The sequence below is a fragment of the Capra hircus genome, chromosome 5, assembly GCF_001704415.2.
Source record: "Capra hircus breed San Clemente chromosome 5, ASM170441v1, whole genome shotgun sequence".
NCBI classification, from domain to species: Eukaryota; Metazoa; Chordata; class Mammalia; order Artiodactyla; family Bovidae; genus Capra; species Capra hircus.
Genome location: NC_030812.1, coordinates 107,684,983 through 107,702,341, shown reverse-complemented (window position 1 = coordinate 107,702,341; position 17,359 = coordinate 107,684,983). Strand labels below are relative to the sequence as shown.

General features: G+C 53.7%; 1 protein-coding gene across 11 annotated transcripts in view; it reads right to left on the bottom strand.

The window, feature by feature from the left end:
• The window catches only part of CACNA1C (calcium voltage-gated channel subunit alpha1 C), a 391,277-nt gene that overhangs the window by 17,303 nt on the left and 356,615 nt on the right, over positions 1-17,359 (bottom strand). For 9 of the 11 annotated variants that reach the window (XM_018048697.1, XM_018048696.1, XM_018048698.1 and 6 more), the window contains 4 exons: positions 8,009-8,041; positions 5,435-5,563; positions 4,002-4,067; positions 3,335-3,426 (listed from right to left, as the gene is read on the bottom strand). In XM_018048697.1, the coding sequence (XP_017904186.1) occupies positions 3,335-3,426; positions 4,002-4,067; positions 5,435-5,563; positions 8,009-8,041 (320 nt within the window). The remainder of the gene's footprint in view (positions 1-3,334; positions 3,427-4,001; positions 4,068-5,434; positions 5,564-8,008; positions 8,042-17,359) is intronic. The other 2 variants (XM_018048693.1, XM_018048700.1) reach the window with 1 other exon arrangement.

Genomic DNA, 17,359 nt, shown 5'->3' with positions numbered 1-17,359 from the left:
TCCGACTCAGGCTCTGGCATCAGGCAGGAGAGATACCACTGCTCTACAGATGGGCCAGCTCTTTCCTCAGCTCCACCGGGGTGTGACTGACAAACGAGACTGTGAGCTGGAGTGCAGACCACAACGGTCTGATGTGTGTGCCCGCTGGTAAGAACTCCTCCCACCTGATAACAAACTCATCCCCTCACAGCTTTATCCTATTTTGGTGAGAACATTTACGTTCTACTGTCTTAGCAAGTTTCAGTGATACGATCCGTGTCATCAACTACAGTCACCATTTTACAGCTCAGACCTCAGACCTCACTCATCTGACGGCTCAGAGTTTGTGCCCTTTTACTAGCCTCTCTCCAATCTGTCCACTGCCCCCCAACCCTGCCACTCCATTCCTCCCTCTTATATTCAGTTTCTGAGTTTAGACGTGTCAACGCTTGGTATTAGTGAATTTCATGTGATGGGTGTGAAATAATAATGTATTGCTGTTTTAATTTGGTTTTAAAATGATGAAAAAACTTATTTCATCTGCTGAATGGCAGGTGTTTGTGGTCTGCCTCCTGGGCTGTCTTCCTGTTCATTTGCGGCACCTTCATACATTATATAAGTCCTCTGTTACACACCTCGTGACCAATGTCTTCCATTCTGTGGCTCGTTCCCAGCTCCACTGATGGTGTATTAAAAGAATAGAAGTTTTAAATTTCAGTGTGGTCAAATTGTAATTTTTCTTTAGTTTTGTGCTTTTTTTGCATCATGTCTGAAAAATCCTGCTGCATTCTAGGTTGTAAAAATATCCTTCTATATGTTCTAAAGGATACAAAATTTGCTTTTCATAATAATTTCATAATAACCCTTACTATGAAATTTATTTTGGGGTTTCATAGGAGATAGAAATATGCTTTATCTTCTTCTATCCAGGTAACCAAATTAAAAAAAAATTTTTTTTTACTTATTATTGGTTGTGCTGGGAGAAAGTGAAAAAGCAAGGGAATTTCAGAAAATATCTACTTCTGCCTCATTGACTATGCTAAAGCCTTTGACTGTGTGGGTCACAACAAACTGGAAAATTCTGAGAGATGGGAATACCAGACCACCTGACCTGCCTCCTGAGAAACCTGTATGCAGGGCAAGAAGCAACAGTTGGAACCGGACATGGAACAATGGACTGGTTCAAAATTGGGAAAGGAGTATGTCACGTGTGTATATTGTCACCCTGCTTATTTAACTTATATGCAGAGTATATCACATGAAATGCCAGGCTCGATGAATCACAAGCTGGAATCAAGATTTCTGGGAGAAACATCAATAACCTCAGATATGCAGGTGATTATCACTCTAATGACAGAAAGCCCGGAGGAACTGAAGAGCCTCTCAATGAGGGTAAGAGGAGCAACAAAAAGCTGGTTTAAAACTCAAAATTGAAAAAACTAAGATCATGGCATCCGGTCCCATCACTTCATGACAAATAGAAGGGGAAAATTGGAAGCACTGACAAGATTTTATTTTCTTCAGCTCCCAAATCACTGCAGATGATGACTGCAGCCATGAAATTAAAAGACGCTTGCTCCTTGGAAGAATAGCTATGACAAACCTAGACCGCATATTAAAAAGCAGAGACATTACTTTGCCAACAAAGGTCCATATAGTCAAAGCCGCTATGGTTTTTCCAGCGGTCATGTACGGATGTGAGAGTTGGACCATAAAGAAGGCGTAGTGCTGAATAAGTGATGCTTTTGAATTTTGGTGTTGGAGAAGACTCTTGAGAGTCCCTTGGATAGCAAGGAAATCCAACCAGTCCATCCTAAAGGAGATCAGTCCTGGGTGTTCTTTGGAAGGACTGATGCTGAAGCTGAAACTCCAATACTTTGGCCACCTGATGTGAAGAACTGACTCACTGGAAAAGACCCTGATGCTGGGAGAGACTGAGGGCAGGAGGAGAAGGGGAGGGCAGAGGATGAGATGGTTGGATGCCGTCACTGACTCAAGGGATAGGAGTTTGAGCAAGCTCTGGGAGACGGTGAAGGGCAGGGAGGCCTGGCATGCTGCAGTCCACGGGGTCGCAAAGAATCCGCCATGACTGAGCGACTGAACGACAACAATGATTTTGACCAAGTACCTCCCATAAGTGGAATCGTACAGGAAACCTGGCCTTTTATGGCTTGTTTCACTGAACATCATGGCCTCAAGGTTTGTCTCTGTCATAGCAGGTGTCAGAACGTCCTTCCTTTTTAAGGCTGAATCACATTCCACTGTGTTGTACCCACATTGTGCTCATCCATTCTTCTCTCAAAGGACCTACAGTTGCTGACGTGCTGTAGCTACTGGGAATGCGGCTGCCGTGAAGACAAGGGTGCAGGTGTCCCTTTGATGCCCTGCTTCCGATTCTTTCAGGTATTAGTATATGCTCACACGTGGAACCGCTGGGCCATACGGAACTTTTAATCTATTTTTGATATTTTGAGGAACCATCATACTGTTCCTCCACAGCGGCTGTTGGCCTTTCACACTCGCACTAGAATTGCACAGATGTCCCACTATCTCTGCCCCCTCAGCAGGACTTGTGCTCTCACAGGAGCCATGCTGATGGGGTGGGGTGGAGTCTCACTGTGGTCTTAACTTGCAGATCTCTGATGATTCGTGACGGTGAACATCTTTCATGCGCTCACTGGTCATTCACATATTTTCTTTGGAGCAATCCTCAACTTCTCTGCTCATTTCTAAGTTGCATTGTTTCTTGTTGTCTTCGGCAATCCATTTCTTTGGCGTTTGTTTCTTCTTGAATTCTTGCCCTTTGGTTTACTTTTCTTGTCTTATTGTAAGGGATAAAACTTGTGTTGAGACAGTGATAGTGTATGAGCTCATCTGTTATATTTATGGATTAGCTACTGCCTGATATGGAGGAAATGTTTGTGTCCCCTCAGAATTCGCATGTTGCAGCCCCAAACATCAGTGTGACAGTGCTGGCAGGCACTTAGCTTTAGAACAGGTCGTGGGGCTGGGGGTGCATGATGGGAGCAGCATCTTTATCAGAGCAGGAAAGAGACACGCTCTCCTCTCGCTCCACAGCGTGGGGACACAGGCATCAGGACACTGTCTGCAGCCCAGGAAGAGGCTCCCACCAGGATGGGAATCATTGGTAACCTTGACCTTGAACTTCCAGCCTCCAGAAATGTGGGGGAAAAACACCTGCTGTTTGTGCCTCTCCATCCATCCATCCATCCGTGGCATTTGTTATGGCAGGCTGCCCAGACCAGAACATTATCTGTACATGAAAGAGGTTGTCTTCCTTTTTAAAATATTTATTTATTTGGCTGCATCGGGCCTCGGCTGTCAGAAAACCCACCTGAAGAGGAGCAGCACGGCCTGGGGGAAGGTCTGGAAGTTGTTGTTCCTGTTGATCTCTGTTGTGTCATTCAGGGCGATTTTCCCAAACACCTGGCAGTGGGGAGGATGGGGTCAGTGAGCCATGGACACAGGGGTCCTGGTTCCCACCCAGCATCCAGTGGTCTTTTTAGGGGTCACAGCTGACCCTGGACAGACTGGCTCATAAGCTGAACAAAGTTCAGAGGGCCTTGTGGGGGCAGGCACCTGCTGCCTTGTCCAGCCCCCATCCTAGTCCTCCACTTTGAACAAACATCCAAGAATAGCACCCCCAGGCCTTGGGAGGGGCCCTGGGAGAGCTGGTGGAGGCAGAGACTGCAACTCTGTCTTGCAGGGGCAAGGCTCACTGGCCTTCCTCTCTTTTGGCTGCAGATTCTAGACAACATTTTTTTTTTTTCTCTTTAAAAGAAAACTTCATTGAGGAATAATTAACAAATCATTGTGTAACTTGGGGGAGTTACTCTCTATAGGAAGCAGAATCCAGTGGGCCATGGGGAGAGAGGGTCTCTGAGCTGTGCACCCACGGGACACCATGGGGGTGGGGGGAGGAGTTCCACTTCCGGTGATCTCTCTGACCCCAGAAGGGGGGAGTTAGGGGAAGTGGGCTGGGGGCCAGGAGTCCGTCCTACCTGCATCCCGATCACGGCGTAGATGAAAAACAGCATCACGATCAGGAGGGCCACATAGGGTAGGGCCTGCGGGACATGCAAGCGTGAGGCCGGTGGCGGGACCCCTCCCTGCGGCAGCATCTCTGGAGCCACCAGCTGCTGCCAGGCTCTGGAGGCACTTCCAGGAGTCAGACAGATGTTCTGGGCACTGAGGGGAGCCTGAGCCTGGTGTTGACCCTTCCCCTCCCCTTGGTTTCAGGCACCTGAGATCTGGGGTGGGGGACCCAGAAAACTGGGTGCTGAGCTCGAGACAGCATGATGCCCCCTTGGCAGAAACTTCTAGAGTGAGCACAACGCCCTCCTGCCGCCCGCCTGCCCTCATGCAGCTGGAGGGCCAGGGGGATGCCCACCAGTCCCCCCACAGCTATAAGCTGTTCCCCAGGTGCAGCAAAGGCAGGACCAAGGGGCCCTAAACAAGAGCGAGATCCTGGCCCAAGCCTGCTTCCACCAGCATAGCTATGGGTGCTGGGCAGGCTTAACCTCTCTGAGCCTCAGTGTCCTTACCTGAGAAATTCGAGGAAAAGTAGTGACCTCAGGGATTTGGGGGTCTGGCTGACTTAAGGCCCACAAAATGCTCAGGCAGCACTGGCCTGTGGCTGGTCCCTGCATTTCACTTGCTCAGTGTCCCTGCCTCCTCCTGGGGAGGCCTCAGGCTCGCAGGGCATGGACGAAGCCTGCACACCTCCAGGTGGTGCCTCAGGCCCATGGGGTGTCCGTCCACCTTCAGGCCTGCTCCTCAGCCCCCTTCCCAGTCTAGGGACTGTTGGTGGTGGGTGAGTTTGTAGTCAACCGTGGCTATGGGACTCTGGGGTATGCCTAGGCCTGATCCCCACTGAGACCACTCAGACCTCAGGAGCAGATGGCCGGGAGGGGGTGGGGAGGCACCTGTCCTGGTGGGTGGGGTGGAGTGCCCCGACAGCCCGGCCTCTTCCTCTGGCTGCAACTTCAGTCCTGCAACATGTTCAGGTGAGGACCCACCCTGAGCCTGTCCCTGGGCCCCTCCATACTGGGGATCTCTGTCTCAGGAAGCCCACAGTCAGGAGTTTCAGGTACAGGGGTCCCTATGCCAGTGTCTTCAGAAGTTCGGGGACCTAACAGCTGTACTTCTTCCAACCTCAGACGTGTATGAGACTCGTTAGACAGGGCAGGGCCAGGGCCAGCTATCCCACTTTTAGGAGGAAGTGACTCTTGGGAGCAGAGATCAACCCTACAGTTGGCATCCCTGAGCCCCCTCGGGGACAACAGGTCCTGGGGAGTCTGGCGAAGTCTGCAAGTAGGTGTGAAGAGCAGACCCTGCTGGACCACCTCTGGGAGGTGTTGACTGCCCAATGCTGATGACGCCTAAGCTGGGAGCACCATCCAGGGGGAGCTGGGGGGTGGGCAGGGCTGGCTACCTGAAAGGACTTGATGAAGGTCCACAGAAGTGTCCGGATGCCCTCCCCGCGGCTCAGCAGCTTGACGAGACGCATGACCCGGAAGAGGCGGAAGAAGGTGATGGAGATGCGAGAGTTCTCCTCCGCGTTCTGGGGCCGTTAACACAGCAGTTACCAGGCGGGTGGGCGGGCGAGGCTGCTCGGCACGGCCCGGGGTTGGGGTAGAGGTGAGCGGGGTGGTGGGCTGCACTAGACTCTCAGGCGCCCAGGGGTGGGAGCGCCAGCCCCTGGCCTTGGCAGCGCCCAGCAGTGCCCTGGCCCCGATCGTCTTCCCCAGCACCCCTAGTCTTCCCCACCTCTTTGTGGGGCGGGGTGGGGGGAACAGGTGATTCTGTAGGAATTCCGTCTGCTTTGAGATCTAGGCTGAGAACCACTCCAGGGGCCCCAGTCTCCCTCCTGCCCGGCCCGGCTCAGGGTCCTTCATTCCCAGTGGGACTGGCTCACTGCCAGGTGGCACTGGGGTCCTGGTGGGCTGCCCACGGAGGGGTCTTGCTCCCTGGCTGCCCAGACTCGGCACTCTAGGTGTCATCTCCCCAACTTTACACAGCACCCCGCCCAGGCTGCGGGCTGGCCTGGGGTGTTGGTGCTGGGACCAGGCCTGGCTGCCCCCCTGCTGCCTTCCACCCGCTTTGAGCTTTGGTTTCCAGGCTGCAGACCTGGAAGCGCTGGGGGCACGGGCTGGGTGGGCCAGGGCAGCAAGAGTGAGCCCTGGATGAGTCCGGCCTGGGTGTGAGAGGACCAAGGGGCCCTGCTCAGGGTGTCCTGGAGGGGGCGGGGGCCAGAGCCGGCAGGCGCCTGGCCAGGTCTAGGGACAAGACCGGCTGCCCTGTCACCGTCTGCCTCCAGACCTCAGGGCACTCAGCACAGACAGACCCCTGACCCCCTCCTGCCCACATGGGACAGAGAGCTGGGGGTGCTGGCCCCGGGAGCTGGCTGGCTCCCCAGCGCTAGTGCAGCCCCCAGCCCTTTGACACCAGGAGAGAACGGACCTTTGGGCTTCCTGTTACTGCTCCTGCCGCAGGCCTCCTGCTTGGAGGCGTCTCTGGGTTGTTGCTGGGCCCTGTGTGGCCACCGCTTCTCAACTCTCAGCTCCTCTGGCTTTACTTCTAACCATCTCCAGGTCAGATCCGGCCTGACAACACCCATGAAAATCCCACCAGCATGGGAGCCCTCGTGTCCCGTGTCTAACCCTGCGGCTGCTCCAGGGGCCTCTCCTCTCATCTCCAACAAAACAGGACACCCCAAGGAGCAGGTTCTGCACGTACCCGCACACCCTGCTCTGCCCCGGGAGAGGCTCACCTAGCCTTCTTTCTGAACCAAAGCTGCTCTCCAGGCAGGCCCAGGGCTGGGAGGAGCTGGCAGCAGGCCGCCCATCTCCCAATATGGGAAACCATCCGCCTGTGTGGTTTGAAGTCTTTGATGCCCTTCCTCTTTGCATACTTGAAATTCTACTTTCTCTCCTTAAAGAAGGTTGTGTCCACCAGGGGAGGATGCAGAGGCGGCTCAGGGATTTGTAACTTGGCCGTCGGCACTCCCCTACCCCACCATGCTCGGGAGGAGAGGAAGAAGAAAGCACCAGCGCACATGGAACCTCAGCTGTGCGGTGAGCTTGGGAAGTGGGTGCCACAGGGGCATCTACATCTGACTTGTTAAATAGCCAAACTCGAGCTTGCGGCCTGAGTGGTCCTGGGCGCCCAACACTGCAGGTGCCCAATGCTCTACTGACCAGGTGAGGGGCAGGACGGCCAGGGTCAGCCCTTCCAGCCATGGGCATGGGCTTTGTCAAGGAATGCCATCCTGGGTCTTGCCTCATCTGCTCCCTTCAGGGCTTGGGGAATCAACCCACATTCCAGTCCTTTCACAAACTCACACTTGTTCCATGTACGAAGTCTCACTGCAGCCTCTTGGAGACAGCTGTCCCAAGGTGACTTCAAGGTCAATTGAAGTGGCTACTCTGTCACTTTAGTCAAAGACTCCTGCAGCAGGGGTGGCCCCAACCACACAGCCTGCTTTAGGGATGCAGGCATGTGGCCCATTCTAATGCCCCTCATAGGTAAGGATCCCACCTTAATCTCTCGCTGGGGCCTTGATCAGAGTTCCCAGGAGCTGGTGATCAGGAGGGACCCACTGCCTCTCCACCTCCACTACATGACCTCTCTTTCCTCTTTCCCAGGGGCCTCGCCATGGTGCAGGCCGGTGTCCCGTGCAAACCCCACACCAGATTAAGGCTGGAGATGCCAACAAGCAGGTCCTCAGGATGTTTAACAGGAACTGGCCCTCTGGTCTGATTCTCTCCCAGTGGCTTTTCAGACGGTCAAGGTCACAGTGAACTGCCACCCACAGGAAAGCTCACGGACGAAACATCACACCAACAGCACTGACAGCTCGCAGACCAGGCAGGCAAGGCGCATGGCAGACACGGGTGGGTGACATGCATCGGGGCCGGGCTCCGAGATGCCGGGGGTTGGGGGAGGCAGTGGGGATGTTAGGGGGGGTCACAGAAGCTGAGAGCGTGGTCTGGAGGCTCGGTCTTACCATAAAGGGAGAGCATTGGGTATGTTCAGCTGGCTTTAAAGAAAGGCAGACAGAGATAAGCTGTAATGAGTCTCCCAGGAAGAGGCCCGCGTTCCAGGTCTCGGCGACACAGGAGCAACCCAGTGGCAGCAGAGGGCAGGAGGGCCAGGCGCGGGGGCCCCGGCCTGGCAGGCACGGGGCATGTCCGCCACCGGCTCCCACCCAGCCAGGCTCTTGGGTGTTCTGCCCGGAACCATCTCTGGTGACAGACTGACTAATTCACACTCGTTATCACTGAGGTCTTCTGGATTTTGAAGGTGGATTTTGTGTATTTTTAATCAGCTCTGTGTCCTGAGACAGCCTCCAGGGGCTGGCACTGCACACACCTACCCAGCACTGCCAGCTGAAGCTGAAAGGCCTTCCCTGTGCCCCTGGCCGCTTTTGGCCCACAGGTGTTTGAGCCAAGGAGCCCTGGGGCGGTGACCCTCCAGGTTCCAGGGAGGACCGAGGTTTGGGTACCCCTGTGTGGCAGGGCCAGCCTTCGAGCTGAGATTCCTGGTCCCCGGGTGTGGACTGTGGCCACAGGCATGAGATAATGAGTGTGGACTTGGTTTTTAAATTTGAAAGCCCTACACACAATTGAGGACATTAGTGTTAATGCCCTGAGAAGCTGTCCTCACAGGCCTGACCTTGGGCTCACTAGGGGGCAGGGGACTGGCTGCAAGCACGCTCTGGGCAGCCCAGAGCTGCACCTGGGGAGGCACCTTGCCCTTTGGCCCCTGGACGGTCCTGGCCCCCAGAGCCGCCAACTCCACCTTCACTCCACCTCCACAGCCGCCCTCCACTGTCACAGCGTTGCTCCTGTGTTTTGTTCTCAAGGTACAAACAAAGACAACGTATAACAGGGCTTCTGAAGGACGGAATTGTGCACAACCAGACATTTGCTCACAGGCTGAAAATTCTTCTTTGGTAACAGATTTCTCAGCAAATTCCTTTTTTTCCCAAAGCAAGTTGGGAGGTGTCCTTTTTGTGGACTGGCGGGGACACAGGATGAGGGATGGGAGGAGGAGGGAAGAGAGAGGACGCCGCTCTGGTCACTTGTGGACCACGGCCGAGGGCTGTCCCTGCTCCCCGAGGGGCCTGGCTGCCAGGTCCACCCACATGCCTGCAGGGGGCGGGTGTCTAGGATGGGCCTGAACAGCAGGCCGGGACGGAACACGGAGACAGACACAGACACACACGCACACGCGTGCACGCGGGAAGCTTCTGGTTGGTTGGGCCTGTGCGCCGCATGAACACCCAGGAGCTTCGTGTTTCAGGGGTTCTGTGGGCGAGGGGCACAAGGCCTCCATACACATTTAGGGCTGGGGCTCTGGCCACTGCTTCCATCTGGATGCACCCTGAAAACCACCAGAGCTGCCCATACTCCTAACATCCCTGGGCAGAGGCTTGAAGTCTTCTGGTCAACCGCAGCCTGAATGGGACCAGAAGGGCTGACTCAGAGGGCCCGCCCACCTGGGTCACCTGGCCCAGCCGAATGAGCCCTGGCCAAGACAGAATTAAAACTACTTATTTTACTTCTTAAACATTCAGTATTCTTCCTTTGGGATATTAGGCTTTTTTAATGTTATTTTTTAAGCATAACTTTTTGTTGTTTCTTTTTTGCCTGTGCTGCCCAGAACATGGGACTTTAGTTTCCTGGCCAGGGATCAGATCCATGTCCCTTGCAGGACTCTGGGGGCTGAACTGGGGAGCCCCGTTTGTGCTGGCAGTCATGCAGGGAGTGGTTGGAGTCTCAGGAGCCACACTGTTGTTCATCTGCAGCCTGATAGCCCGCCATGTGCTGTTACCAACAGAATTCATACTACATGGGGCTGATTACAAGATTACTAGGATTGTTTTATCTTCCTTGGGAGGAATAGTCATTCAAGCAGACAACCAACAAGAGGAGCTCGAACAAAGTAAGTTTGTCATGAGCACTCACAACACAAAGTCCCATATGTGGGTGGTGTGGGGTGGGGCAGATAGACACATAGAGACAGAGAGAGAGAGACAGAGATGGACACAGTGAGCCTGATGGGTGGAGAACAGACTCAAGGAAACGAATAAGCAGAAGCAGGAAGTGACGAGAGAGTGAGTGCTTTGGGGGCGTGGTCAGTGTTTTGGGGCCAGAGATTGGCTCCCTCACTTGCTCCACGAGCTTAGGGAACAGTTGAGGTCCCTCAGCTGTGGATGGTCTTTGGCTGAGCTGGCTGCTGGGGACAAGCATCACCCGCTGACTCGAGGGCTGGCCGTGTGGCGGAACAGGGCTGTGACCTGCCTGCTTCCTTCTGTCCAGTCGTCTGATTTAGGGCAGAGGGGGGTTGAAGGGCTTCCCTGGTGGCACTAGTGATAAAGCATCCACCTGCCAATGTAGGAGACGTAAGAGATGCGGGTTTGATCTGTAGGTCGGGAAGATCCCCTGGGGAAGAAGTGGCTATCCACTCCAGTATTCCTGCCTGGAGAACCCCATGGACAGTGGAGCCTGGCAAGCTACAGTCCACGGGGTGGCAGAGTCAGACACGACTGAAGCAACAGAGCACGCACGCACAGGGGGCTGCATGTGGAAAGAAAAACAGAATGGGGCAGGAGAGGAAAGGAAATGAGATGGGAAACACATGTACACCCATGGCTGATTCATGTCAATGTATGGCAAAACCACTACAATGTAAAGTAGCTCCAATTAAATTAAAAAAAAAAAAAAAAAAAGAAAGGAAATGAGATGACAGAAAGGGAAAGGGTCTTGGTCAGAAGGCTCAGAGCGAGTGGGTCCCCATTGGGTCCTGGCTGTCAGGACGCTGGACAGCTAATATGGCCAGGCTGAGAACCCCCTCCAGGGGCCTCTTGGCTCAGGCCCGAGGGAAGGATCTTCCTCCAGGCCTTGACTTTGGGACACTCTCTGCCCCTACCCTGGAGGCCTGATCAATCTGCTGCCCAGCACACGGACCTCGTTCTGCAGGTGGAGGCTAGGCTCAGGAAGCGGCTCCCCGCGTCCACCTGGACTGCGGCCTGTCGGGCCCCGCTCGTGGCGGGCAAGCAGGGCTCTGCTCAACCTCTCGGGGCCAGCTTCACTTACAAGCAGAGGAGAAAGTGCTCTTCAGGACAGGGGGAGGCCAAGGTCCACCTTCTCACTAGGGGTCGTGCTCCTGAAGGCCTCACGTCCACACCCAAGGTTCTTCGCTAGGTCCAGCCTCACCTCTGTTCTTTTAAAGGCATTGTTACTTCCTGGCAGGCAGCTTCCTGAGTCAATACCGCCCTCTGTGACCAGTGTTTTGGGAACAAGGCGCCTTGGTGGCTTGTTGGGGGCACTGGGTGGGGATGGCACTGAGGAGGGGAGGGGCTCGAAGGGGCTCCAGGAGCGGGGGTGGGGGCGGCACAGGAAGGTGGCAAGGATCATGGCTCCCCCCTCAGCTTGGCCCGAGACCATCAGTCTGATTTAATCGACCTCAGAAGCAACCCAGGCCAGGCAGACCACTGCCATCTGGACACTGACGTCTGTTCTGGCCCCTCGGCCGCGGTGGGGGCAGGGAAGCTGGGCAGGGAGCCAGGCATGGTCTGTGGGTTGGGTGGAGGGAGGGAGGCTCTGACTCAGCCCGGGTGGGCGTGCAGCAGACGCTCTGACTCAGGACATGGCCAAAGTGGGAGCCAGTGAGGGCAGTCGTTGGAAGCCAGGCCCATGGGTGTGTGGTTAAAAGACAGCTGGTTCCAGGAGCCAGGTGGGCAGCACCCACGTGGGGCCCCAGCATGCATCCCGGAAGCTCTGAGCCGAGTCCTGTCCCGTCCGTGTCCCCTCCACCCACTTTCTCCTCCTGTCCAGCAGGCAGTGGGTGTGCGCGGGGGTGCTCCACACTTCTTGTGCCCTTTGGTCTCCAAGCCCCACTGGCCCACAGGCTGGGTGTCCAAGCATCCCCACGTGAGTGTTCTGACTCCATGGCCCCCAATCTCCACACGTGGACCTGCCAGGAGGTGTCCAGCCCCGAGGCGAGTTGTTGCTCTTGGCCACATGGCTTCCTTGTCCCCAGCTAGGGACACCTGTGTTCCTGACGAAGGACCTGGGCCTCCCAACACTTCCTGTCACTGTCAGCAGGGGAGGGAGGTTGCGGGGCGGGTGGGGGGAGGTGCTGGCTGAACCCCTGGAAGCTTCCACGGATTTCCTTCTGGAAAAAGAATTCGAGACTTGAGGGACAGAGGAGGAGCGGGGGCTTCCTCAGGGACACGAGGAGGAGGAGGAGGAGGAGGTGCCGTGTCGGGAGGGGCTAGGCATCTGGGCCACAGACATGGACAGCTGGGGCCCGGGGCCTCCTCCGGTCACATCGTGGGATCCAAGGCATCTTCCAGAGCAAGGGGGTTGTCCTGAGCCAGAGGCCTCATGCCTGGATGGCTGTGTCCCCCTTCCAAATGGTGGAGCGGCTTCATCCCTGATTCCTGTGCACAGCAAACAGGTCCCTGGACCATGGACACCTCTTCCTAAAGGTGCCAAAACCTCCCCTTCGTGCTCAGGTGAAGCCCCAAAGCTGGTGCTCTCCCTGAGCCCCCGCCCTGCTCGTCCTGCCCAGGGACCCACAAGGGCATCACCGCACTTGCTTCAGGTCTTTGCTGCTGCTGCTGTTGCTCAGTCGTGTCTGACTCTGTGACCCCATGGGCTGTAGCACGCCAGATTTCCCTGCCCTTCACCATCTGCCAGAGCCTGCTCACACTCATGTCCATTGAGTTGATGCCATCCAATCATCTCATCCTCTGTCGTCCCCTTTTCCTCCTGCCTTCAATCTTTCCCAGCATCAGTGTCTTTTCCAATGAGTTGGCTCTTTGCATCAGGTGGTCAAAGTATTGGAGCTTCAGCATCAGTCCTTCCAATGAATATTCAGGGTTCATTTCCTTTAGGATTGACTAGTTTGATCTTGTATCCAAGGGGCTCTCAAGAGTTTTCTCCAGCACCACAATTCGAAAACATTAATGCTTCAGTGTTCAGTCTTCTTTAGGGTCCAACTCTCACATCCATACATCACTACTGGAAAAACCATAGCTTTGACTATATACACCTTTGTCTGTAACGTGATGTCTCTGCTTTTTAATACCGTCTAGGTTTGTCATAGCTTTTCTACCAAGTAGCAGCGTGTTCTCTTTCCATTTTTAGGTCTTTGCTTTGTTTAGACTCACCTCTTCACTACAGCTCATCTTCCGAGAACAGCACCTGTCTTCTCCGCTCCCCGCCTTCTGATGCTCTCACTTGGTACTTCGCATCTTTCGCATACTGTGAGACTTCCGGCTTTCTGTGCCTGATCATCCCCTGGCTCTAGGATGCTGACTTTTGAGGACGGGCTTCTGTTTGGTCCACGAGGGATCCCAGGTGCCCGGCACACAGAAGGCAATGATGGTTCCTAGGAAGCCCACCTTCCTAGGGGGCACCAGAGCCCGGGAGAGGCGGGAGGACGGAGCTGTTGAAGAGAAGGGGGTGAATCTGAATCTGGGCAGTATCTAGAGGGATGAAGTCAGCATCTGGTGATTTCAGGAAAGACAGTCAAAGATGAGGAATTACAGGTGAGGAGCCTCCAGAAATCCTAAGGCTGGAATGGAACGTTCATCCCGGAAGGGAGGTTTGGTGAAGAAAGGAGAACTAGAAAACTCAAGGTGGGGGGCGGAGCTGGAGCAGTACCCAGCAAAGTCTTGGTGCCGAGCTCTTCCCTGCCCCAGGGAGCGCCAGGCCCCAGGCTGCTGCTGGCAGGAGGCAGAACCTGCAGTAGAGGGCCCTGCCTGGGGATGAAGTGCCGCTGTTCCTGTAACTGGACCCCCTGATCCTGGCTGCCGTCCAGGTGCAGGGCCATGTCCCTGCTATAGGCCAGGCCTGTCTGGCTTGAGTTACAGGCAGGAGTCAGTGAGCTTGCCTTGATCCTGCCACACCCGCCAACCAAGAGTCCAGCGCCTCTGGGAACAAGGGCTGTGAGTCTGTGATTGGCAGGGGTATTGGCAGGGAGCTTGAAAAGAATGTCCTTGGCTGGGTGCCACGTTCTCTCCCCTTCAACAGCGCTCTACAGTGTGTGCCAGGCTTCTACATGAACGCTCTTAGCTGAGCTTCAATACCTGGCAGTAATATCACGCTCCCCAGACCATGGAGGAGCAGCATTAGGACTCCAGCCCTCTGGCCCCTGCCTGGGGTGACAAGGTGCATCTCCTAACTGCATGTGTGGGAGGGAAGGGAAACAGTGGGGGTTGCATGGAGGGTCTCCAGTCCCCGCTTTGCTCTCCATTACAGGCACTGTCCCCGTTCTATCTCCGGACCACCCTCCCCATGACTTCTGACAGACTCCTCCATCTATGGAATGAGGAGCATCTCCACGTGCACGTGGGCAAAGGAAGCCTGGGAGGAGCTGAGTGGCTTCCAGCTGGAAGGGGAGCTGGCCTGTAACTTCTTATTTTGAAAATAAAAGACCTCCTGTGGTTCTTTCGGATATAAACCATGGAACATATGGGCTGAGCCAATCCTGGCCAGCAGGAGGCCATGCACGAGAGGGGGATGTGGGATTCACGTGTTAACAAAGGGCGCCGCGGACGAGACAGACAGCAGTGCTAGCCCCAGGTGTGGGGAGCCAGCCACCCTGGGAGGCCTGGGCGCCAGTCGAGGGGCGGGAAAGGCACTGACAGGCTGCACCTTCACCTATGCTCAATTTCACCTGTGCTCAACCTCACCTGTGCCCCGCCCTCACCCATGCCATGCCCTCACCTGTTCCCTGGCCAATGGGGATGATCACCCTTGACTGTTAGGCTCAGGGGGATGGACTCCAGAGCTCGAGGCCATGACGACTTGTAAATGGAAACCGTGTACAGATGGTGGTTTTGCATGTGATGCCACTCGCCAGTCCTGGGGTCCTGCACCACCCCAACCCCGACAGCCAATTTTGGGGGTAGAAATTTTATATCCTAGAAAATTTTCCTTTGTCTTTACTTTTTGTTTAAAAACAGCAGTCAGCTCAGTCACTTAGTCATGTCTGACTCTTTGTGACCCCATGGACTGCAGCACACCAGGCTTCCCTGTCCTTCACTATTTCCCTGAGTTTGCTCAAACTCATGTCCATTGAGTTGGTGATGCCATCCAACCATCTCATCCTCTGCTGTCCCCTTTTCCTCCTGCATTCAATCTTTCCCAGCACCAGAGTCTTTTCCAATGAGTCAGGTCTTTACATTAGGTGGCCAAAGTATTCGAGCTTCAGTTTTAGCATCAGTCCTTCCAATGAATATTCAGGACTGATTTCCTTTAGGATTGACTGGTTTGATTTCCTTCCTGTCCAAGGACTCTCAAGATTCTTCTTCAGCACCACAGTTTGAAAGCATCAATTCTTCCACGCTCAGCTTTTTTTATGGTCCAACTTTCACATCCATACATGACTACCAGAAAAACCACAGCTTTGACTAGACAGATCTTTTGTCGGTAGTCTCTGCTTTTTAATATGCTGTCTAGGTTTGTCATAGCTTTTCTTCCAAGGAGCAAGTATCTTTTAATTTCATGGCTGCAGTCACCATCTGCAGTGATTTTGGAGAAAATAAAGGCTCTCACTGCTTCCACTGTTTCCCCATCTATATGCCATGAAGTGATAGGACCAGATGCTATGATCTTAGTTTTTTGAGTGTTGGAATTTTAAGCCAGGTTTTTCACTCTCTTCTTTCACTTCGATCAAGAGGCTTTTTAGTTCTTCTTTGCTTTCTGCCATAAAGGTGGTGTCATCTGCATATCTGAGGTTATTGATATTTCTCCTTGCAATCTTGATTCCAGCTTGTGCTTCATCCAGGCTGGCATTTCACCTGATGTACTCTAAGTTAAATAAGCAAGATGACAATATGCAGCCTTGACATACTCCTTTCCCAATTTGGAACCAGTCCATTGTTCCACATTCAGTTCTAACTGCTGCTTCCTGACCTGCTACAGATTTCTCAGAAGGCAGGTAAGGTGGTCTGGTATTCTCATCTCTTTAAGAATGTTCCACAGTTTGTTGTGATCCACACAGGCAAAGGCTTTGGTGTAGTCAATGAAGCAGATGTTTTTCTGGAATTCTCTTGCTTTTTCTATGATCCAATGGATGTTGGCAATTTGATCTCTGGTTCCTCTGCCTTTTCTAAATCCAGCTTAAACATTTGGAAATTCTCAGTTCATGTACTGTTGAAGCCTCACTTGGAGAATTTTGAGCATTACTTTGCTAGCATGTGAGATGAGTGCAATTGTGCGGTAGTTTGAGCATTCTTGTAGCTCAGTTGGTAAAGAATCTGACTGCAGTGCAGGAGACCCAGGTTCGATCCCTGGGTTGGGAAGATCCCCTGGAGAAGGAAATGGCAACCCACTCCAGTATCCTTGCCTGGAAAATCTCATGGACAGAGGAGCCTGGTGGACTGCAGTCCATGGGGTCACTAAGAGTTGGGCACGACTGAGCGACTAACACTAACTTGAGCATTCTTTGGCACTGGAATGAAAACTCACCTTTTCCAGGCTTGTGGCCACTGCTGAGTTTTCCAAGTTTGCTGGCATATTGAGTGCAGGACTTTAACAGCATCATCTTTTAGGATTTGAAATAGTTCAGCTGGAATTCCATGACTTGCACTAGCTTTGTTTGTAGTGATGCTTCCTAAGGACCACTGACTTCGCACTCCAGGATGTCTGGCTACAGGTGAGGATCACACCATCATGGTTATCTGGGTCATGAAGATCTTTTTTGTACAGTTCTTCTGGGTATTCTTATCACCTCTTAATATCTTCAGCTCCTGTTAGATCCATACCATTTCTGTCCTTTATTGTGCCCATCTTTGCATGAAATGCTCCCTTGGTAGCTCTAATTTTCTTGAACAGATCTCTAGTCTTTCCCATTATATTGTTTTCCTCTAGTTCTTTTCATTGATCTCTTAGGAAGGCTTTCTTTTCTCTCCTTGCTAGTTTTTGGAATTCTGCATTCACATGGATATATCTTTCCTTTTCTCCTTTGCCTTTCATTTTTGTGTGTGTAAATGCACGTGCACAGAAAAAAAAACATCAGGCTGAGTGATGACGTGGGCCTGGCCGCAGTGGCCTTCTGGCCTAACCCCAGAAGACCCTGGGACTGGGTGTGTCTTGTGCACCAGGGGCCTCTCTGCCGTTACCTTCCTGCCCTTGGTTCCTGCACAGACCCCCACAGAGATCCCTCCTCCAGAGGCAGGCCCACCCTGACCTTCCCTGGTCTCCCCTGAGAGGGCCCCTTGGTCTGAGCACAGGGCCCTGGTCAAGGATATGCATGTACAGGGATCCGAGAGCAACCTGGGGCCACATGGAGGAGCAGGGAGTGGTGCGAGGGAGAAGAGGCCTAGGTTAGGGGGAGC